The 23,210-nt window shown below is 42.9% G+C and overlaps 1 protein-coding gene across 1 annotated transcript in view; it reads right to left on the bottom strand.

Moving 5' to 3' along the window:
- The window catches only part of FER1L6 (fer-1 like family member 6), a 118,229-nt gene that overhangs the window by 87,530 nt on the left and 7,489 nt on the right, over nt 1-23,210 (bottom strand). The window contains exons 3-12 of the mRNA XM_057737004.1: nt 22,075-22,129; nt 21,847-21,978; nt 18,015-18,077; nt 14,220-14,298; nt 12,764-12,920; nt 12,005-12,191; nt 10,807-10,999; nt 7,110-7,462; nt 2,947-3,055; nt 2,029-2,200 (exon numbers count right to left, since the gene is read on the bottom strand). Coding sequence (XP_057592987.1) covers nt 2,029-2,200; nt 2,947-3,055; nt 7,110-7,462; nt 10,807-10,999; nt 12,005-12,191; nt 12,764-12,920; nt 14,220-14,298; nt 18,015-18,077; nt 21,847-21,978; nt 22,075-22,129 — 1,500 coding nt within the window. The remainder of the gene's footprint in view (nt 1-2,028; nt 2,201-2,946; nt 3,056-7,109; nt 7,463-10,806; nt 11,000-12,004; nt 12,192-12,763; nt 12,921-14,219; nt 14,299-18,014; nt 18,078-21,846; nt 21,979-22,074; nt 22,130-23,210) is intronic.

Below are 23,210 nucleotides of genomic sequence, written 5' to 3'. Positions count from 1 at the left end.
AGAGAAGCCATTAAAGGATTAGGAAGTTTGGGGTCTGTTTTGGTGTGTGTAAGGGAGGATGGGCAACCGAGTATGGCTGCCAGGGAGCCAAAAAAAAGACCCCAAAGAAGGTGGTCCATGGGAGAGACGGGATTTAGAAAATGTAGGGCATGCTTCACAACGAGGGGCTAAGCAGCTGAGATTATTTTCACTTACTCCTTCCCACTTTGTCCCAGACAATCACTTTCCATCCCTTAAGCTCATTCACACCCTTTAGGATGTCAGCTTTGCTGAAACCTTTCCCAGCTCTTCACCTCCTCCCACTCCCTCTCTCTACCTCATGGTACCTGTGCCCAACCCAGTTATGGCATTTCCTTGACTCTTTCAGAAACAGTTATGAGCATCTACTACGTGCCCGACACAGAGGGGAGATACAAAGGTGAACCAGACAGTCCTTTGCCCTCAGGGTGCTCACCGTCTAATAGGGAGACAGACTAGTAAAAACAACTTAAGGCAGAGTGATTAGTGTTTGATGGAGGAGAGTAGAGAAGTGCACGTCAGACTTGGGATTCGGGGAAGGGAACTTGAACTTAGTCTTGAAAGGTAACAGGAGCTAATAGTTCTGAGGAGGGCGCTTGTTGCCTAGTAGAAGGAAGAGCATGTTCAAAGGCCCAGACACAGCAAAGAGCAGGATCCATGTGAGGGACGGTGCTGGAGGAATGATGGAGTTTGGGGAATGCCCAGAGATTATCGTAGAGAAGTGGGTGAGGACCAAATCAACAAAATATAGCCTCTGAAATTAACCCTGAAAGCCACAGGCAGCCAATGGATGGTGTCAATCGAGGGAGTGGGGAGTTCAGATAGATTGTTTGGTGAATTGCTTGAAGCAGATCCAAGCCAGGTAAGAAGCGTTTAAAACAATTTAGGCCAAGGATGCTGACAGGCCAGATCAAAGAAATGGCAATAGAGAACACACTTGAGAACTAGAATTGATTGGATGGGTAGGAAGAGAAAAGAGAACAATTGCCAACTTTCTGATCTATGGCTTGGAGGATGCAGAGAATGGTAGGACCCGTCTCTGAGATGGGAAGGATAGGAAAAGGGGCAAAGTTGTCTATGAAGACCATGAGTCTGGTGAATAATCTGGGGACACCCAAGTGGAGGTGTTTGGATCTGCTGCTCAGGAAAGAAGGTCACCTGGGGAAAGAGATGCGAGAGCCCTCATTGTTCTAACAGCGGTCAGTAAGCCATGGGTTCATGTCCAGAGAGAGTGTCTAGATCGAGAAGAGCAAAGACTGAAGAGAACGAGTGATGGGGCTCCAATCCCCTCCCGTGAAAACAGGGAGAGCAATAGTCTCACATGAGAATCCAGTGAGATCGCATTTTTTTACTCATAGCATAAATCCCAGAACACAGACGACTCTCTCTCTGAGTGGCTTTCCCTTCCCATAAACCACTTGGCTGACACCACTGTCTTAAGACAGAGTTCTATAATTCCACTTCTCTCTGCATGTTGAAATGTTACATGGAATAAAGATCAATGAGGGTGCACATAGGTGCCCCAGCTGTTTTCTGAAATGGTCTTTTCTGGTGACTGACAATCATTTCTTGGGGTCTTCCGTTTGTGGCAAAAATAAGATAAGAAATGATGTATTTAATAATTCCACCAAGTTGAGTTTACATGACATTCAGATGACTATAGTAACTGTTAATAGGATTTTGGATTGAACTTTTAACTTCTAATCTTCCTACCTGGTCATGCTTCACAGTATTACAACAAAGGGAGCTTCAGACGCTATAATAATAACCATCATTGTTGCTCTGCCCTTAAATGAATTCCCCGGATGTGTCATTTGGAGACTTGTCAACATGTTACTGAGAATTGAGGACAGCGGTCCCTGCCATGTTGTCCTTGTTTGCACCTTGCTCCTATAACTAAGGTAAAGAACGTTTCTAGTTTGGGGAAAGAACTGAATCAAACAATCCCAGAAATTGGTCAACCTTCTACTGTCAGAAACCCTGGCTATTCTCATCTGCTGTGCCTCCTACCTGTTCCCTTCTGTCACGAGTGGCTTCTCTGGGTGAGTGGTAGAGGCCATAGGCATAGCTGCATCCCCTTCTCCCTCATGCAGGAGTGGAAGGGCATCTTCTTCCGTTGGGTCAACGGGCTTCTTCCTACTGCCATGATGCGACCCCCCATCAATCAAGTTCCCAAAATTACCTGTAGAGCCAGTAGCAAGGGGAAAAAGGCCAGGTGTCAATAAGCAGAATCAGGCTGCTTGGCAGAAAGGATCTAAGTTTATGTCTACTCAGGGCAGGGACATAAGCTCTCAGTATGATGGCAGAGTGATGGTCAGACCAGAGAAATAAGATTAACCATGATGCTAAGCCATCATCAACATCCATCTTAGGTTCTTTTTTTGTAAAAATTACTTAAGTTACAAATGAACTGGATTCTGTCTCCATTTCCTTCTGCTCCACTGATGGAGAACTTCCCAGATATAAATCAAGACCTCTGATGGAATGCTCTTTCTTGGAAAGGTTTTCCCAGATGTACATCAATCCGGGAAGATTGCTGGGTCCACCTATTATATATGTGGCATGTTGTTTGCATTAACTCATTAAACCATTGCAACAGCTCCATGAGGAATTATCATTATTCCCATTTTATAGATGAAGAAAGTGAGACCCAGGGAAATTAAGTGAACCTAGGGTAAGGGAACCAGGATTAGTAGTCCAAGTCTGTCTGAATGCAAACTATACCTTTAATCCTTTGTTTCCAAGTATGAAAATAAATCTATCCCTTGCACATTGACACTAGAGTGGACAAGGAATTATTCATTTCTTCCTAACGTGCAAACCTCCAGCAGAGTGCCACCATCTGCATGTAAGGCACTAACTCATTTATTTAAGAAATAGGTATAAAGTTCATGCCACATGCCAGGCACTGCACTTGTCTGCACTTACCAATAGAAACTTCAAAGCTAATGGGTTTATCTCCAATCCTCCGGTCAATCATGGTAGCTTCAAAAAAAGCTCCAAAGAGTAAAAATTCCTCATGTTTTTCTGGTACAATCTATAGAAAGAAAAAAATATATTAGACAGGCTTGGCTCTTTTTTTAGCAGGAGGAAGCTGAATTAGTGATGCCAACCTGGTCCAGGGTAATTTATAGGAACCTGAGTCTCGCTGTCAGCCTGAAAGGGCACATCCTTTCCCCTCTAATCAGATCGGCAGGAACCAGGACCTACAAATTGCAAATCCAAATTCAGCCATTTATATAGAGTGATGTATTTTCAACCTTCTGAGCTTCAGCCTTACAATCAAATATCCTTTTATTGTAAAAGTAAGCCTGGTATATGTATCTTTCTAAGAGATTGATGGTTTGAGGAGCATGTGAAGCTGGGACACCACATGACACAGCATCACATTTCTGAGCGAAGAGGCTGAATGAGCTGGAGTCATAGTCTGTGCTTTCTGCTTTTACCCTTGGATTTATTAAACTCAACAGAAAAAGCAATAAGGTTCATCTAAGGAAATAAAGCAGTTGTGGCTTCAGAGATGAAGAGCTCTGTTTAAAAGAGAGCCCTGAACTCTGTCCCTCTCTTCTTTTTGAAATCCTTCCTTCACGCAGGAGACTCCTGTGCTGTTGGCATCAGCAGGAAATGTTTCTGTTGACCAGAAAATGTGGAACAGGGTGGGGGGCCCCGTGCTGGCTCTTAGTCACAGAGCACACACCTCTCCCAGCTGCCACCACTGTGTCCCTGGCTGTAGGCCAGTCCCGTATCGTGCCTTTCCTGGGGCCAAGTTTACTCTCTGGGCGGAGGTTAATCAGAGACCTGAAGGGAGTGGAGGCCATGGAGGCTGGAAGAGAGACAGCAGGTTCTAAGGCCAGGTAATCCCCTCTTCAAAACCCAACTCTGCTACTTCCTAGCTGTTGATCTGGGGCAAACCATGTCCATTGTCCTGGTGTTATTTCCCTTGTCTGTGAAATAAGCATCATAGTAGGACCTACACGGGGAAGAAATGAGATCATCTGTTATAAAGCCTACTCATCGATGCCACAAGTGGTAGTCTCCCTGAGTATTCCAACTATAATTCATGTCTTAATCCCATCCACCCTTCAAGGTCCAACCCAAATGCATCTTCTTCTGGAAGCATTCCTTGACCTCCTGAGTTAGAAAAATGATGATGGTAATGTTTACAGAACTCTTGCTATGTGTCAGATGTGGTATTAAGAATTTTACCTACATTATCTCGTGTAATTCTCATGACTCTGCTAGGAGGGGGATCTTTCTATTATACCCATTTAAAGATGAAGACACTGCAGTTCCATGAGAGATTAAGATATCTGTCCAAAGTTACTGAACATGACTAGTATTTTCTGAGCGCTTACTATGTGCCAGGTTCTGTTCTAACAAGCACTTTGCTGCATTAATTCATTAAATCCTCATTATGAGCTGATGAAGTAGAGGTTGTTATTGGAAATAAATGTACGGAGCTTATGTCCCTTGCTCAAAGATGCAAACAGAAGGAATGTTTGTCCAGAGGCTGGGCAGTAACCACTGTACCATACTGCCACATCCTAAACCCAGCTGTCTTACTTGGGAGCCCAACATTTTAATCATTATACTGCATTCGCTCCAGGAAATAATAGCACTTTATCTGTCCCTACTTATTGCACTTCTCACTTTCCACTTCCTATACATGTATTTTCTGTCTTATCCCCCTTTCTATACCATACATTTCATGGAGTCAGACTCTATTTTTATTCCTCTCAATGTCTGGGATTTAAAAATGAACACAAAGTTTGACCTAAGGGAGATAAGCTTTGATGGTGGTCATGAGGGTGAGTTTTAAAAGCCAGCATCATGGGATCTCATTTGTCCAGATATGCAATGAGAGCAAGGCTGCAGCAAGGGAGATTAGGGCTAGAAGACCCTGGAGAGCTAAAAAAGAAGATGCTGCACAAAAAAGATGTTACCATGTTGATAAGGGTGAACTCTGAGCTGCTGGGGCTCCGGGGAAGGTAGAAGCCCAGTGTGGTGGTTTTAAAATATGTCCACAGATTCTTGGAAAATCCTCCCCTTAAAAGGTGAAGATTCCCTACCCCACCCCTTTCAGCGTGGGCTGGACTTGCAGCTCATTTCTAACAATTAGAATGTGGCATAAACATCAGTGTGTGACTTCCATGGATTTGGTCATAAAAGACGGCAGTTTCTGCCTTGTTCTCTCTTAGATCACCCACTCTGGGGGAAGCCAGCTTCCATGCTGACACTCAATCAGCCTATGGAAGCGTCTATGTAGTAAGGAACTGAGGCCTCCTCCCCACAGTCATGTGAGGGTACCATGTTGGAATTAGACCCTACAGCTTCAGTCAAGCCTTCAGATGACTGCCGGCCCTACCAACATCTAAATGAGAACCTCAGCAGGGATTCTGAGCCAGATCCACCAAGCTAAGGTGTTCCCAAATTCCTCGCCCGCAGAGGAAATAAGCATTTGTTTATTTTGTGCTGTTAAATTTGGGGGTAATTTGTTATACGGCAATAGATAACTCATAAACACAGCAAGGAACTGACCACAAACCAGAAGCCAAGATTAAGAGAGGAGGGAGGAGAAATAAGGGTTTGAAGGAAATAAAGCTTTGAATGAAATAAAGGTCTGAATTTTCCTCTCTCGTACCATGCAATAGCCAAGATGGCACCCTGGCCTTGTAGAAAAACGTATACTCTACCCCACATAAGTTCCCAGTCACCCTGGCTTTCTGCTAGACTTTACTTTTTCAGATGGCCTCAGCAAAGTATCTTGAAGATATTGACTTAGGTTAAAGAAATCTTCAACTAGCCCCTTTCCACTTTGCAATCTCTGTTTAGGAAAGAATGGTTGGCATCGACAAGAACAGATACAGGAGATATCAGTTTAGGTGGCCACTAAGCTACCCACAATTTCTGGCAAAGTCCAAAAAAGTCAAGTAGGATGGAGAGCTCTGAATAACTGCCCACTGGCGGTGGGAGTAAATCATAGCAACATCGGTAACAATGGCAACAGCAAAAGTATTGCCTGCTCACCACGGTTGTGCTAAAAACTCTGCTGACCATTTTACAACTATTCCCTCAATCACCCCAGGAGGTGCCTACGGCAGAGGGACTCTTGCAACCCCATTTTGTTGATGAGTAAACTGAAACACGGAGAGATGTTAGTATCAGAGCTATGAATAGGACCAATCCCCAAGAGGTCCATCCCTGAGCCTCTCCCTCACACTGTCTCATAAGACTTATTAGCTCCCAGGAGGAAAATTAAGTGGCTCTTCCAAAGAAGAAGGTGACCAATGTCCTAAAAATCCTTCCATCTGTCTAGTCTCTGCTAGGAATGGATAGCTCTGGGACACTGGCCATTACTTCCTTTCCCATCCGAATTTATTGCCTGGCTGACCTGAGAAACACACTCCCAGAGACAGAGTCATCCAAGTTATAATCTACCCCCCAAAACAGAAAATTCCTTCATCTGCAACTAAAAAGTACTATTGCTGAACTAAAGAATTGAGAGGATATTTGTGGTTTGTGTTCCTGTTGGAACCTCAGAGCTCTCTCCCACAACACAGAACTGGGCTGGAAGATGCTACCAAGCTTTGTGTTGAGTCACAAGCAAAGATAACTATTCCCTCCAGTTGTGATTTCCCCACAGCCGGGGTGGGCAGGAGAATAGGTTTCTCAATTTCTTGCATCCCAGCTTGTCACCCACTCTTCCTCCTCTTCATCCCTCAACCCACATTATCTCACATCCAGAGCACATGCTAAGCTAACAAAGCTAAACAAAATTAGGCCACAGATAGAGTTCAGCCCATCACCCCACCAACGCACTCCCACCGGCTTCCCCAGCGCATTTTTGTTTCTCTTTTACTTTGGTTTCCATGGGAATCCATGCTTGGGGGGATGCGGATGGAATGTATCATGAGCAGATGGCTGTCATGTGAGCAGGAAGGGGCAGAGGACCAGCCCCGGAAAAGAGGGCTGAACCAACATGCATTTTGCAGGGGGAGGGACACCTCTGTGGGTCTTTGGGGGCCTGTGGCAGGTGCTGTCTCTGCTCTGGGCTGGAGTCACAGACACAGTGGAGCAGTGCTCAGACCTACCTCTGGGGGCACATCGAAAGCCTCCACCTCGACCTCTGTTGAGCTGGTTTTGTCTGAAGCCTGCTGGGCTTTTCTATCATCGGTTTTGTCACCCTTGTCCTTACTTGAGCCTTTGGAAGATTTGGAGTCTTTGTCCTTTGAAGACAACTTGAGCTCCTTGAGTGCCTTGGAGAATTTAGACTCCTGGGACCCTCCCGAGAGGATCTCCACAGCAATCTCCACCAAGATTCTGCCCCTGAATGATGCGCCTTCTCCGAAACCTTCATTCAGTTCCTGGTAGTCATCCATCAGACTCTGGTTCCTGGGTGAGCCATACAGGTTAATCCACGCAGGTCCGAAGGTGGGTAGAAAGCCTGCAAAGATTGCAAGCTTTAGTTGCCTAGTTATGCTTTCAAGTCGGTTATTTTTTGCTTTATGAAAATTGTGTACATTCAATTAGAAATGTAAAACATAAAGAAAAGACAAGAGAAAATATTTACTGAATATCCCATCACGGGGAGTTCCCTGGTGGCCTCGTGGTTAGGATTCTGGGCTTTCGCTGCCATGGCCTGGGTTCAATCCCTGGTTGGGGAACTGAGATCCTGCAAGCCATGCGGCATGGCCAGAAAACAAAACAAAACAAAAAAGAATATCCTGCCACCAAAAGCCACAACTGCCGTTTTGCTATATTCCCTTCTAGTCTTTCTTCCACGCATATGCTTAAAATTGTCCACAATTGTAGTAAGATTATGAATGCCAACGTGCATCCTTGTCTGTTCATTCATTCATCAAATGTTTATTGACTCCTAACATGTGCCAAGCATCATGCTAGATACGAAACACAGAGCCCAGTGGAGAATAAAGCAGATACAAACATTAAACAAATAAATATTCACATTACAAACACTATGAAGGGGATATATCTTGTGCTGAAAGGACAAAAAACAGGCTGATGCAGCATGGAGAGGAGTTAGGCAGAGAGAGAGAGGAGAGAGTTCTGAGCAGAGGGAAGAACATACAGCATTTGGAAAGGGGCTTGGAGATAGAAGGACGTGGAAGAGAAAGCAGCCAATGTGGCTGGAGTCCAGAGAGTGAGCGGGTGAGAAGAGTTTGGAGAGGTGAGTGGGTCTCAGGAGACTTGATAAGGATTTTGGTCTCAGAAATTATGGGAATATTTTAGAGAGGTTTAAGCAAAGGTGTGACCTAATCAGATGTGTGTTTTTAAGATCACTCTGGCTGCTATGTGAAGGTTATGAGAATGGATGTGGACTATTTAAAATGGATAACCAACAAGGACCTACTGGATAGCACAGGGAACTCTGCTCAATATTATGTAACAACCTAAATGGGAAAAGAATTTGAAAAAAAATAAAGACATGTATATGTATAACTGAATCACTTTGTTGTATACCTGAAACTGTCACAATATTATTAATCAACAAACTCCAATATAAAATAAAAAGTTAAAAACAGGGCTTCCTAGGTGGCGCAATAACAACTATTGAGCCTGTGCTTTAGAGCCCATGAGCCACAACTATCGAGCCCATGTGCTGCAACTACTGAAGCCCATGCACCTAGAACCCGAGCTCTGCAACAAGAGAAGCCACGGCAATGAGGAGCCTGCGCATCACAACAAAGGGTAGTCCCCACTCACCACAACTAAAGAAAGCCCACGCACAGCAAAAAAGACCCAACACAGCCAATAAAATAAATTAATTATTAAAAAAAAAAGTTAAAAACAAAGTCCTAGGGCAAGTCTCGTATCAGTTATCTTTCATAGGTGAAAATAGAAGTCCATCCTGGTTTGATTTCTTGTTTTGTTTTGTTTTGTTTTGTTTTGTGTTTTATTTGTTTTGCATTTGTTTACTTCCCTGTTTTAGCACCATATTTTTGTCAAGACTTTAGCTTTTCCCCTAAAATAGAAATAAATAAATAAATAATCTTTAAGGAAAAAAAAAAAAGAATGGGTGTGGGGATGTAGGCACACTGGTTCGAACACCGCTTCATCATCAATATTGAGGACACCGGGGGCTTGGACCAGGGCAATTGTAGTGGAGATTGAGAGAAGTAAGTGTTCTGAGCTGTGTTCTAAATGTAGAACTGAAAAGACCTGGTGATCTTAACTTACTCTTCGCATAAGTAGTTTCCTTTCTTAATGCATAGCATCTGGGAAAATATACAGTGTCTATGCAAACATCTCTTTGGCAACAGAATGTTCCATTTTGACAGGCAGTATACAGTATGGTGGTCCTGAACATGACTGCCTGGGTTCAAATCTCAACTCTCAACTCTGCCATTTTCAAGCTGTGGAAACTTGGGCAAGTATTTTAACTTTCTGATGCCTCAGTTTCCTCAACTGTAAAATGGGGATGCTAACAGCACCTATCTCACCTATCAGGATTAAAAAGAGATAATATTAAGTGCTTCATACAAGTCTTTAGGAGATGCTCTAGAATATTAGCCATTCCTCTTAATAAGTAGATATATAATATACTTATTAAGTATAAGTATATATATCATAAGTATACATATGCACATATACATATATATGTGTGTGTGTATATATGAAATTTGCTTAACAATCCCCCCTTGTTGTTCCATATGCTTTATTGTTATCGACAGTTTTATGCCTAAAAGCTCCTGTCTCCATTCCCCCACCCCCACCCCACACCCCCTTGGACTAGATTCTATCTTGCCTTTGAGTAAATTCTAAGAAACAGTGACATTATGTTAATAGAGATACAAAGATTTTATGGCCCCTGATGTCTACTTTTTAAACCATTGTTTTACATCTCCCTGAACACATGAAGGTGTTTATGAAAAGTTGTGGGTAACATATCTACGTCTAGTTGAAAAATTGTGTAGTGGACAGAGTGTGTTTCTGCATAAAGCAATCTTGTGGCAAATCCTCCCACAACATGAAGAGTTAAACAGTAGATATTTATTAAAGGCTTTGTATGGTATCACTCTGTGTGGGGCACAAAAATGTGTAAATCTTGTTCTCTGCTTAAGCCAAGCCTTCAGTATAAGGTCTAAGTGTATACACACACACACACAGATATATACATTGATGAACACAAATTTGTAGTGCAGAGAAAGATTGCCTTGGCATTTAAAAAGGAAAGGTAGGTTGGTGTATTTAGAGAATTGTCAGCTATTAATTTAGATTTTGCAAATAAAAAGCTTTATCCTGGGTGAAAACTCTTTTGACTGACTCGGTGGATTGGCTGGGATGCTGCATCCCCTCTCTGGTTCTCTGAGTGCACAGCCAGCAGGACCTCCTTGAAATACTCACGCTCTTGAGTTCCCATTGTGAGTTGAGGGCACCATATTTTTTGGGTCACTTAAGCACATCAAAACAATTCTTAGCTTGTGAGCCATACAAAAATACATGGTTGTCCAGATGGACCACAGTTTGCGAACCCCTTATCTAATCTAAACTCTTCATTTTTCAATTAAGAAACCTGAGGCCCAGAGAGAGGGAGTGACTTCCTCAAGGACACACAACAAGGCTCCTGAAAGACCTGGAATGGGGAACAAGCCTCATGGTTCCCAGAGCCTGGGTCTGTCCACCAGCTGAACAAACCCAAGCCACAGACCACACAGAGACGGAGGGTGCCTAAGACGTGGCCTGCTCCAGCCCTCTCATTTTGAAGGTGAAAACTCTGAAGCAATCATTTCAAGACCCCACTTCTAAGTAAGACAGGTGAGGCCTTACCTTTATCTCCATCCTGTTCATTGGAGATTTTCTTCAAGTCAATGAAATGGGTAGCCAGCACTATATCGTTCATGCTGCCTTCATCCCACACCTGGATTTTCACCCTCCGACACAAGGGAGGGAACATTTCCTTGAAGACCACCTGTTCGTGCCACACAGGATCTGCACAGTTCTTCTGCACCGTAGTTCGCCCCTAAAAATAAAGCCAGAAAAACCTGAGCCGTGGGAGGAAATGAAAGAGGCCGTTGACCAACTAAAGAAAACTCTTCACACCAGCTGGGAATATAAAGTGAGTTGCCAAAAATGATGAACCTGTTTCCACTGGCACCCACCATGAAAACCAGCTACACCCCAGAAACATTATTGATGTTCTACCCTGTGCCAGACACCATGCTGGGCATCTGGGACAAAGGTGAGCTGTCACAGGTCCTGCCCTTAGGAAGTTCTCATCATCACACTCAGTTGGGGTGAAACTAACACCTGTGGTACAAAGGAGTTCCATGCATCTCCAGGAACGCAGCAGATACAATTAGAGCCTGACTTCATGTTTTATAAAGGTGCAAATCCCTTCCTTAGTCTGGGCCTCAGTTTCCTTGTCATACAGTGAAAGTGATGCCCTGTATGGGGGTTATATGTATCCTATATAGGCCAATGGGGTCCGAGACAAAAATAGTCCAAGGTTCACCCTGCCAAGAGGAGGGGCTGGGTGGAGACGTGTGTCAGCTGAAGCTTCCAAGTCCAGCCAACCAGGATTAAGCTCTGACCATGTGCCCAGGGCCTAGCACTTCAATGGCTCTTGAGCAGGGAACAGCTGGGAACAGGGACGTCCAGGCTTACACAGGACAAGGACTAGCTGGGTAGATTGCAGAGCAAATTGAAAGGGAGGTGGTAATTCTCCAGGGACTGGAGACTGGACAACAGCTCAGAGAAGTAGCCAGAGGTGAGGAAGGAGGCATGTCTGCCTGGTCCTGAACAGCCATCGGCCCTCGCTTCTTTCCATGAACTTCAGTGGAGAGGAAGTGGGTGACTCTTCTCTACTTTCCTGCCACATGATGCAAGGCCTTTTTGTGACAAGCTTTCTCCCTCCAGGCACTTCCTAATTCTGATTTTAACTTAATGTCATTTGACCAGCAATGTCCTGGATAAAGAGTAGGATTCCGGCCCAGGTCTGCCAGAATTGGTGACAACGGTTCCTCACCGTCTGCCCAGCGAAGGAGACCTCCACAAAGGGATCCACGAGGTCCTTACTGTCACCCACAAATGCTTTGGTGACATTTGCCATGATGCTGGAGTTCATTTTGGGCAGCCCTTCTGCTTTGTAGAGTCTCACGTAGAATCTGGCCCAGGGTCTCTCTGATGGAAACCCTTGCGGGATCAAAAGATTCCTTCGTGGGGACAAAAATAAAACATAAAAAAGCTTTCTCACTTGAAAGAGTAGAGAGAAAATGTAGAGGCAATTTAGAGGCAAAAAGAATTCTGATACAAGAGAAAAATCTGAAAAGATTAGGATTCATCACTAAAATGAGTTTTCTTTCTGGTGTAAATGACAGTGCAGGGTATGAATAGAGTGAATGCAAATTCGTTCAGGTCCTGGAATTATAAATGCTTAAAAGAGGTACATAAAGTCTTCCCATTTTACAAGCTAGTGGCTGAAATTATTCTTCCTTAAAAGAAAAATCAGCTAAATTCAGATCAATAAGATAAGCTCAGGAATAGGTTATCTACTATGGGTTATTATAGGAAAACAGGCTGTTCTTGTCCTAGAAGCTGACCTCCCAAAGGACAGTGACGCCTTTGATGAGAACATCATGATGCTTCTTCTGCTAGAGCAGAATCCCTGGTGGACAGGCCTCGAACTTGGCAGTTCTCATGAACCCATAAGAAAAGGGAGAGGAAAGAGACATAGTAATTGGGACATATTATTTTTCTTGCATGGTCCTAAATGGACCTGTCTTACTTTTCTATTTGCTCTTCAGCATCAGAGGTTTTGGGGTTTGGCTTTAAGACATCTCCTTTCCCAGTCACGCTGATGTCACACTTCAGGTACCCCTTCGTGCCAGTCCTGATGTCGCCAGGGTCCGTGAGCATGGCCCATTTGTCACAGAACTGATGACCTGCAAAATGTCCTGACAGCTCAGATATCCTGCACCCATGCACCCAGACACTCCACCCAGTTCTCTCCCAACCCAGAGCCTCCCCGCCCTCTACTCCCCAGGAGGGGCTAGTTCATAGAGGTTAATTCCATGTCGCATGCTGTCTGCCTCTCCTCCTTTTCCCCCTCCCCTCCCTTCCTATCTGCTTCTCCATCATTTTCTCCCACCTGCCACAGGGATTTGGGAATCCTTTAACCTAGTAATAACTGCCTGGACAGGAGTCTAGCTTTGATTGGAGTGAAGGACATTAATGCGGTGTAGAAGTCACACAATTTCATAGGCCATAAATGCTGCTTACGGATCTTTTTGTTTGGCCCAAACTTCAAAAGTTCTTACAAAACCTAGACTTCAGGCTTATCTTTTTAAAAACTGTTAGATCTGGCAGCGCAGAGCCAGTAGGTGGTAAAGGAGCCGAGTAGATGCTGCTCCTTCCATAGGGGTTGTAAAGCTTCCCGCTCCATTTCCCACAGCCTCTGTCAGTCCTGACTGTTAAGTCCAGCCCACTGCACTCAGCCATGCTCATTGCCTGGCCCCCCCGGGGTCATATGAGTTGCAATCACTGTTAAAGAGAAGGGGCCTTTCATGAGAATATCTATGTTTGTTGTTGGTTCTGTTACGTACTAGCTCTCGACCTTGCACAAACTACCTACCTCCTCTGAGAAATCAGGGATAATAAAAATAATTACAGCAAACCCATGTATAGCATGTCACAGGCATTATTCTGTGCTGGATTCCATAAAGTGCTTATGTATTTTTTTTTTTTTGTATGTTTTCTTATGCATATATTCATTTACATATGTATTCACTTAATGCTCCAACAATCCTTTAAGAAGGTGTTATTTTATCCTCATTTTTACGGATGAGGAAACTGTAGCACAGAGAAGTCAAGTTATTGACCCAAGCTTGCTCAGTTAGGAAAGAGCAGAGTGGAATTTGAAGCCAGGCCATCTGGCCCGAGTCCATATTCTTAACTTCTACACCCTTCCAACTTTCCTCCTTGGGTCTCACAGCAGTAAACTGGACAGAACTTGTGAAATTGTTTTAAAAAACTGCTCACTAGTATGGACACATAAGACAGTCTTATCGTTGGACTGTGAACTTTGAGAGAAAGAGCCATGTCTTATTCCACTTTGTATAACTGGTGCTCAAAGTTATTGAATAAACGGATACATGGATGAACATATAAACAAGTTGACCTCCAGGTGTCAGAGTAAAAGAAGAGGAGTAAGAGAAAGAGATTGGGAGGCAATGCTTTCTCACCAGGTTGGTGGTACACGGTCCCCAGGTCCACTTTGAAGGAGCCAATCAGTACACTTCCTATCAGCTTATGGTGAAACACCTGGGGAGAGATGGAGCCGTGAGTCTGGCAACACTAGATTTCTCTTTGAGGACAGATCTGTGAAATGGGTTCATGACAAACCCATTCAAAGAGGATTTTAAGCCTTGAAACTTGTCTGGCCTTCACTCTTATCTGGAGCACAGTGACATTTGGTTATCACACCTCAGGGCTGGCTGTACAGGGTGTCCTAAGTATCACAGCTGTACCTCAACCTCCTAGCAGGATTTCAGCTGTCTATTCAAAGACACCTGTCAAATCTCACTGCTTAAAAGGTGGTTGTTTGTTTGTTTGTTTGTAGCCAAAATGAACCGTAGGGCAGCCCACTCTTGGAACCCATCTCTGCCTTTTGAAATGCTATCCATCTTTAAATGCCTAGAGCAAATGCTGCCTCCTCCAAGCAGCCCTCCCTGACCCTCCACAACAGAAAGTGTTCTCTTTCTCTCCTAAAATCCCATAATACTTTGCTCACAACTTTCTCGGAGAACTCATCCCTATTGCCTTGAGAAGTTTGGGACATGTACGACAGTCTGAATAAAGGAGGCTGTCATACTCACTATCTTGTCTCATTAGAAGTCAGCAGAGTGCCTGGCTGGTTATAGCAGCACATCTTTATGCTAAATTCTATTAAGATGAGGAAGTTCTAAAGGAAGCTAGCAGAGCTGGGCCTGGGTCCAGAAGCCACATTGCATGAAAAATTGCTGAAGAATCAGGAGTAGTTTAACCTTTAACCCAGAGAAGAGAAAACTGAGAGTGTGGAAGAAGGGCAAAGGTAACTCAATTGTCTTCAACTCTTAAAAATACTGCCATCTAGAAGAGCTTGGTTCCCAAGCTATAGGAAGAGAGATTTCAGCTCACCATAAGGGTAATTATTTATTTATTTATTTATTTTATTGGCTGCATTGGGTCTTCTTTTTGCTGTGCATGGGCTTTCTTTTAGTTACGGTGAGTGGGAGCTACTCTTCGTTGCGGTGCGCGGGCTTGTCATTGCCAAGGCTTCTCTTGTTGCGGAGTACGGGCTCTAGGCACATGGGCCTCAGTAGTCGCAGCACATGGGCTCAATAGTTGTGGCTCATGAGCTCTAAAGCGCAGGCTCAATAGTTGTGGCACACGGGCTTAGTTGCTCCGCAGCATGTGGGATCTTCCTGGAGCAGGGATCGAACCCCTGTCCCTTGCATTGGCAGGCAGATTCTTAACCACTGCGCCACCTAGGAAGCCCAAGGGTAATTTTTATAACAGAACTCCCCAGCAATGAAATGGGCTTCTCTAGAAGTAGTGATCTCCCCATCACTGGGTATAATTAAGTAGTGCCCAAGAACCACATCATGTGTTGTGGAGGTGATGGAGAGGGATTCCTGCACAAGCTGGAAGTTGGACCAGATGCTCTCTGAACTTCCTTCTAACCGTAACATTCTATGAGTTCCTGGATTCAAGGATAGTTTTCTACCCACCGCATGGCCTTGTTCATAATAAGCATTCAATGAACATTCAGTGAAATCATGAATGATGGATGAGTCAGAGAATTTCGCAGCTTCTAAACATCTCCTTTTGGCAGAGGCGATAAGAAGCAATAATTCAATTGATTTTTTTAAAAAATGAAGACGTGAGAATGCTTCCCATCTCCCTTCCTACTCTTCCTCCCTTGTCCAAACTTCGCTAGGGTTTTAGAGAACTGAGGGGAAGCAAGGACAGTCTGGCTTCAGTAGAGGAGTTATTTAAGTCCACATGCACAAAACTCACCCCAAACCGCCCCCATGCTTGGAGATGCCAATGCAGCTTCCCAAAGCCTTGAGCAAGAACATGGGTCTGACTAAGCTCTCTTCTCAGAGCCCCAAATGGATCTTTAAATAACAGGAGACCTCCTCAAATCATCCACCCAGTGTGAGAGCCAGGCAACCCCAGGGTGGCCAAGCATCAGGTTACAGGAATACAGGCATCTCACACACGGAGAGAAGGGGGCCCTGCGTGCCTGTGGCCGCTGTCAAGGGAAGATGGTCTTTGGCATCGCCAGGGTCTGCTACAGCCTGGCTGTCCCAATAGCATCTGCTTACAGCACTCACCCCCTTCTCCCACACTGAATTCTTTCTGGACACAGTAACTTTTGGTTCATGGACTAGCAGAAAACTTACATTAAACGCTTCCCTTTCAAGGGGAGTTTTCCATTTCAAATCTTCACTCTCTATCCCCAAGAGTCTTTTAGGGAGACCAAAGTATTCTCTTCCTCCAAGTGAGAGGAACAGAGAGAGGCAATACCAAGTTTGATCCCCTGCTAAAAATCCACTTGCCCCATGGAGAGTCATGACCCTTGTCTATGATGCTGTATAAAACCTAGCTCTTAGCTATTCATCCACCCTCTAGACAGTCGCCTAGGAGCCTGTTACAGAGCTGATCCCACAAACAGGTGGTTGCCTGAGCGATGCATTGAGACAATATCCTGGGCAATGTCCCAGGTCCCAAAATACCTTCTCGCCACCTGTCATCACGCCTGAAATTCACATGTGAAGAATGTCTGGCTCCTGGTGACTTTTCATTCCTCAAGAGTCACATTCTTCAAGTACCCCCAGGAAAGAGAATATCATGATTCCACTATTACCTAAGCCTTAAGGCATGACTTATATATAATATACATACATATAATGTAACGTAATATAATATAACAATTTATAGACTAGAGATCGAGTGGGTGATAATGACAGGCAAGGAAGTCTTCAGGACAAGCTTTGCCATCTTCATAATTCTCATCAGGGTTGGGGTCACTGAAACATTTCCTCATTCTCCACACTTCTCACGTTGTCATGTAAAGTAGGAATTCTGTCCTTTCAGAATTTATTGGGAGAAGCGGCAGTTTCTCAGGCTGGTGAGATGAGTGCAGTGAGAGGGGCTGCTGCTCTCTGCTCCTTTACTGAGTGGTGTGAAGTTGGCCGTGATCTGGTTGGCCTGCCCTCCCCTTATTTGGATGAATAAGCCTTCAACACAGGCATTTTCCTTCTCACTCCTGCCCTCCACGTGGTGGGCCAACCTGGATAAGGCACCTGTGTGGACCAGGAAGCTCTGTCTCTACTCCTCGGACTTGATCTGCGGAGGCAGGAAATCACCCGGCAGGGCTGAGGAATGCGCTTCGCAGCAGACCCAGCACCCCGTGGGCGGGTCCTGACGTTTACGCTCAGAGGCGACTATGAAGATGCTGGAGGGCAACCACCTCCTCCAAAGCACATTGCCCAACTCAGCATCATTGATATATTTGGTTGCTTCCTGTTTCTTGTTCCTGTTTCTCTATTTAATACCAAATAGGAGAGGAATGGGGCGGGGTGGGGGGGGGGTGTATGACTAATTATTAGTACTGTGGCTTCACCCCAAGAGAGAAATACTAACTTCTGCTTGATAAACAGAAAGAAATCAACACAAAATGGCAATCCATTAAGCTGTCATTTATAGTTCACATATATAGTTCACATTGCCACTTAGTAAGCTACACAATGGCTTGATGGTAGCTTACAACTTGCTTCCAAAAAGCATAGAACCTTTCTTGAGTTGGTTTTCCTTCCCAAACCCCTCTGCCCTGATTATTTCAAGTTCTACCCTGTTGGTTTCAAACTCAACAACCCAACTCACACTCCTGAATCTATTCATCCCTAAACAGACTGAGCTGCCCTAGAGAGTTGCCAAAGCCTAAAATCTCTTCTACCCCCCATCACCTCCACCAGCAATGATATACTTACTGAGATTTTGATGATCTTGTCAAAAAGATGCAATTGGGGCCCAACGAAGTCAAAGACAAAGTACTGGAAAACATGAAAATTCATTCTGACCATAAATTCCAGGCTTGCATGTAAGAACTCTGTTCTTGGAATAGATTCAAATCTGCATTGTTCTAACGAATTGTCACAAGGTTCTCAACGGCATAAGTGTATCATCAATTAATTGGCCCTCCCCTGTTGAAAGTCATTTAGTTTGTTTTCAAATTTTTCAAATAGAAAAAAAAAGAACATCACCAATTACATCTTTGCACTACATATATGTAAGTTTTCCTCTAAAGTGGACATGAGAATTAGAATTTTTAGGTCATGGCTTGTGTGCCTGTAAGTTTTTAGTAGCTAGCATAAAATTTTTTTCCCAAGGGAGCTAGGCCATTTTATATTCCCACTGGCAGCATATGAAAATAGCCATTCCCTTGCCAACCCTTGAATTTTCAATTCTTTTACATTTTATTTATTTGTTTGTTTATTTGTTTATTTATTTATTTATTTCCTGTATTTAAAATAATCAGTGAAAGTGTATCACAGTGTGGTTTTAATTTGGAATGAACTTGATTACAATTTTATTTTCTCCAGATTTTTCAGCTTCGGACATCCCTGTAAAATTCCCAAGATTGACCAGGGAAAGAAAGAAAAGAAATTATGGATAAGGGAGATTTCCAATTTGAAGAAAGTGATTGAATTTTAGAGTTGAAGAAAATATATAGAGTGGTCTCCATATTTTACAGATAAAAAGATTGAAGATGAAAGAATTTAAAAGACATGCCTGGAGTCTTATAGCTAGTTGTTGCTGGGCTGGGGACCAAAGCTGAGTTCTGCTGAAGTTATCATAAAGGGAATTCAAGTGCTTCACCATCGGAACTTTATCGAGTACCTCCCAAATGTGAGGTAGGATGTTCCTCACGTAGAAAACTGGAGTAGTGCCTTGTTGTGGGTTGTGGGTTGTGTGTTTTGAGGACTGATGGGGGTGGGGGAGGCAGGTAGGAAGTTGTTTCATGGATTGTTTTGTGTTTGAGCTGCAGGATGGAAGATGACACAAGGACATTAGAGATGAACATGACAGCAGTAGGAGAGGGAGAAGTGACCACTAACAGCCTGCCTTTAAAGGCAACACAGAAAAGTCAAAATATGGAAGCGGAACGATATCATCATATACTATAATAAGAGGCTTCAAAATGGTGGTCCTTCAATATCAATGAAAAGTTATGTTCAGTGTCTCCTGTTTAAGAGAAGAGGAAACTACATGTAACATTTCAGGAAGTTTTTCATATATATATCTTCATACTTTTTAAGAGTTTTGGTGTTCAGAATTTCTTTTATGTGCGAAACACTTGAATGAAGTTCTTCATTCTCTGGTATATGAGAGGCTGTGGGTTCCTTTGGACCAATAAATTAGCTTTAATTTTAATTGCCTTCTGCTGAGTTTCACATATTTCAGACCCAACTGCCTCACATAGGTTCCCTGGACTTCTGAACCGACACACATTTTTTTCTGGCTAGGAAATATTCACCAACCTCTACTAACTGGTTCCTTCAACATCTGATGAATTGGGGGCTTGAAAAATTAGAGTCCAAATCTCTAACAAAGATTTTTAATTCAACTTCTACATTTTTACTTGATTTCCCAGTGATTACACTTGGCCCAATTGAATGTCATTTAGATCCAGGATTTATATTCACAAAGCAGATATTAACATAATCATCAGCAAATCTGTAGGGTTTTGCAGTTTTAAAGCATTTTCATGCACGTTATCTTACATCACATTCAGCCCAAAAGATGTTAGGGAGGTGAGAAGTAGAACAGAAAGGAAATAACTGCCACTTAAACACATGCAAAAGTCTCAGAGGCAAGAGTGAGAAAGAGGAAAGGAGTTAACTGCTCAAATGGGATTTGGGGATTTTCCGTTGATTTTATTCTGCATACTCTCTCTGCCTTCCTTTTCAATTACCACTCTCATTAAAAAGTTAATTAAGAGTTTACTGCAGTTTTTGACAATTCATGGTGTTGAAGAGCCTAGAGGGGAACAAGTACTCTTGCACACTGTTAGTTTTAGTATAAATTGTTACCTCTTTGGAGGGCGATGTGGTGATATCAAATTTTAAATGCATATACTCTTCACCCCAGTTATGCGATTTAAATGTCATTATAAATAGTATCCAAAGGTTGAAAAAAATTAATATTCATCAGTGAGAGATTGACTGATTTAGTAAATTATAATATATCAACCCAGTGGAAAACAGCCAAGAGGGGAAAATGAGATTGAACTGTATGTCTTGATACAGACTAATCTTTAAGATACATTGTTTTGTGAAAAAACCAAAGTCCAGGACAGTGTATATAGTGTGATACCATTTGGCTACAATATTTGTCTGTGTTCTTATGCACACCTAGAATATCTCTGGAAGAATATACAAATGCCTGGAGAGAATGGCTGCCTCCAGGGAGGGGCACTAAGGGATTAGAGATCAAAAATCAGGGGGAAACACATATATCCTATATATTTTCATATATATCATTTTATACTCTTTGTATCTTTTATTATTTTTTTTAAAAATGTATAATCTTTTTATTTAAAAGCAAGAATTTAGTGTGTACAAATTTAGAAACTTTGTGTCTCTCTTTTATGTTTTCCTTTAAAATTGTTATACTGCTTAGAAAAATACCACTGTTTTAGTTTCCAACACAGTGTGTCTATTTCAAAAGTAATAATTAAATTTCAATATTTCTGCTATGCAAAAGAATGTGTATCTTCTCACTAACCAACACATTTATTGGATATAAACTCAGAGCTTATGATGAATGAAGATGAGTTTATAAGAATTGGTACAACCACTATGGAAAACAGTATGGAGGTTCCTCAAAAGATTAAAAACAGAACTACCATAGGATCCAGCCATTCTTCTTCTGAGTATTTATCCAAATAAAACAAAAACACTAATTTAAAAGGATGTATGCATCCTTATGTTCATTGCAGCATTATTTACCATAGCCAAGATACGGAAGCAACCTAAGTGCCCATCAACAGATGAATGGATAAAGAAGATGGGGTATATATACACAAGGGAATATTTCTCAATCATAAGAAACAACAAAATCTTGCCATCTGTGACAGCATGGATGGACCTGGAGGGTAGTATGCTAAGTAAAATAAGTCAGACAGAGAAAGACAAATGCCGTATGATTTCACTTATATGTGGAATCTGTAAAAAACAAATGAACAAACATCACAAAACAGAAATAGACTCTTGGATACAGAGAAGAAACTGATAGTTGCCAGAGGGGAGGGGTATTGGAGGAATGGGTGAAATAGGTGAAGGGGTCTAAGAGATGTAAACTATCAGTTATAAAGTAGGTCACAGGGGTATAAAGTACCGCACAGAAAACATAGTCAATAATATTGTAATAACTTTGTATGGTGGCAGATAGTAACAAGACTTACCACAGTGACCATTTCATAATGTATTAAAAAAGAAAATTGCATTGCTATGTTGTACACCTAACACTAATATGATATTGTAAGTCAGTTATACTCCAATAAATATTTTTTAAAGAGAAATAAGAAAATGGGTCTATTGAAAACATAGCCATGAACTTAAAATCAGGGGGAATTCTTTGCCTCTCCTTTCCATTGTGCGTTAAACTCTGTAAGGAGGCTCAGCGAATTTGCCACGGGCCTCGATGAGGGATGGGTAGCAGTCACACGGGGCACAGAATCCCTATTTGGCTAAAGAGTGCTGAAGAGCAGTGGTGAAGAGAGTGTTGGTGGAGAGGATGTGGGTGACCTCCATGACTTACTTCATTGTAAAATGGGCTGTTGGTTCCTTCCTTCACTGTGCTTTGCTTCTTCTCATCCCCAATCTCAATGATCACAACTGGGTCGATGTTCTCGCCCACCAGCTGACGGGCCTCGGTGATGTTTATGGCAATCTGCAACACAAAGCAGCATGTACACACACCAGGCCTGGCTGTGCATCCACACAAGAAGAACTGGGGGAGGCTTGGTAGGCAGAGCTTATCACTTACTTGGTAATTTTGGGATCTGACCTCCCCATCATGGATCTTAGTCAACAGTTTTGATCTATTAAAAGAAAGTTTAACATATTTGTTTTGTTAAGTAAGAACCTAACTTAGCGCCATAAGCCACAGTTACATTTTCCCAGTTGTTTCTACATGCTTTTATTTATATCACATATTCTCTCTCCATCTCTGGAGGAGATAAGTCTAAATGGACCCATGACTTAATCTATGACTCAGTTTTCCCATCCCCAAAAATGAAGCAAATGATGCTACCAAGCCCAAGCTTACTCTGCTCGCCGCACAACAGGCCAATAAAACAGAGATGAGAGGGGAGTCAAGGAAGGGAGGGAATACGGGGATATGTGTATAAAAACAGATGATTGAACTTGGTGTACCCCCCAAAAAATAATAAATAAATAAATAAAATTTAAAAAAAAAACAAAAAAACAGAGATGAGGTGTTGAAGCAAGGAATACGAAAGCTGGCAGACCCAGATGATGGCAGACCAGTGTCTCAAAAAGACCATCTTATCGGGGTTTGGATGCCAATTTCTTTTTTTAAAAAAATTTTTAATTAATTAATTTGCTGTGTTGGGCCTTCGTTGCTACGGGCTTTCTCTAGTTGTGGAGAACGGGGGCTACTCTTTATTGTGGTGCACAGGCTCCTCATTGCGGTGGCCTCTCTTGTTGCGGAGCACAGGCTCTAGACATGCAGGCTTCAGTAGTTGTGGTTCATGGGCTTAGTTGCTCCACGGCATGTGGGATCTTCCCAGACCAGGGATCGAACCTGTGTCCCCTGCATTGGCAGGCGGATTCTTAACCACTGCGCCACCTAGGAAGTCCTGCCAGTTTCTTCTACAGCACAGAGAGGGAAAGGAGATGAGGAAGTAAAGTAAAAAGGCCATAAGTTTTGCAAAGGTCCCCTGGAATGGCCAGCCTCAGGGAGGGGACGTGTTAATTTCTTATTTCTTGCAGCCATCCACAAGTAGACGATGTCTGGACATTTCCCTGAACAAAGGTACTTAGGTTTCACATTCAGGCAGAGGGACAGGATTCCCCAAGGCAGGCCATTATGTATAGACAGTGCCCTTTAAATGAACAAAAGCAATGGGAAGAAAAGGTTAAAGTCAAAGAAACAGATCC

The sequence above is a fragment of the Hippopotamus amphibius genome, chromosome 5 (assembly GCF_030028045.1).
Source record: "Hippopotamus amphibius kiboko isolate mHipAmp2 chromosome 5, mHipAmp2.hap2, whole genome shotgun sequence".
NCBI lineage: Eukaryota > Metazoa > Chordata > Mammalia > Artiodactyla > Hippopotamidae > Hippopotamus > Hippopotamus amphibius.
This window is presented reverse-complemented; position numbering and strand designations above follow the sequence as displayed.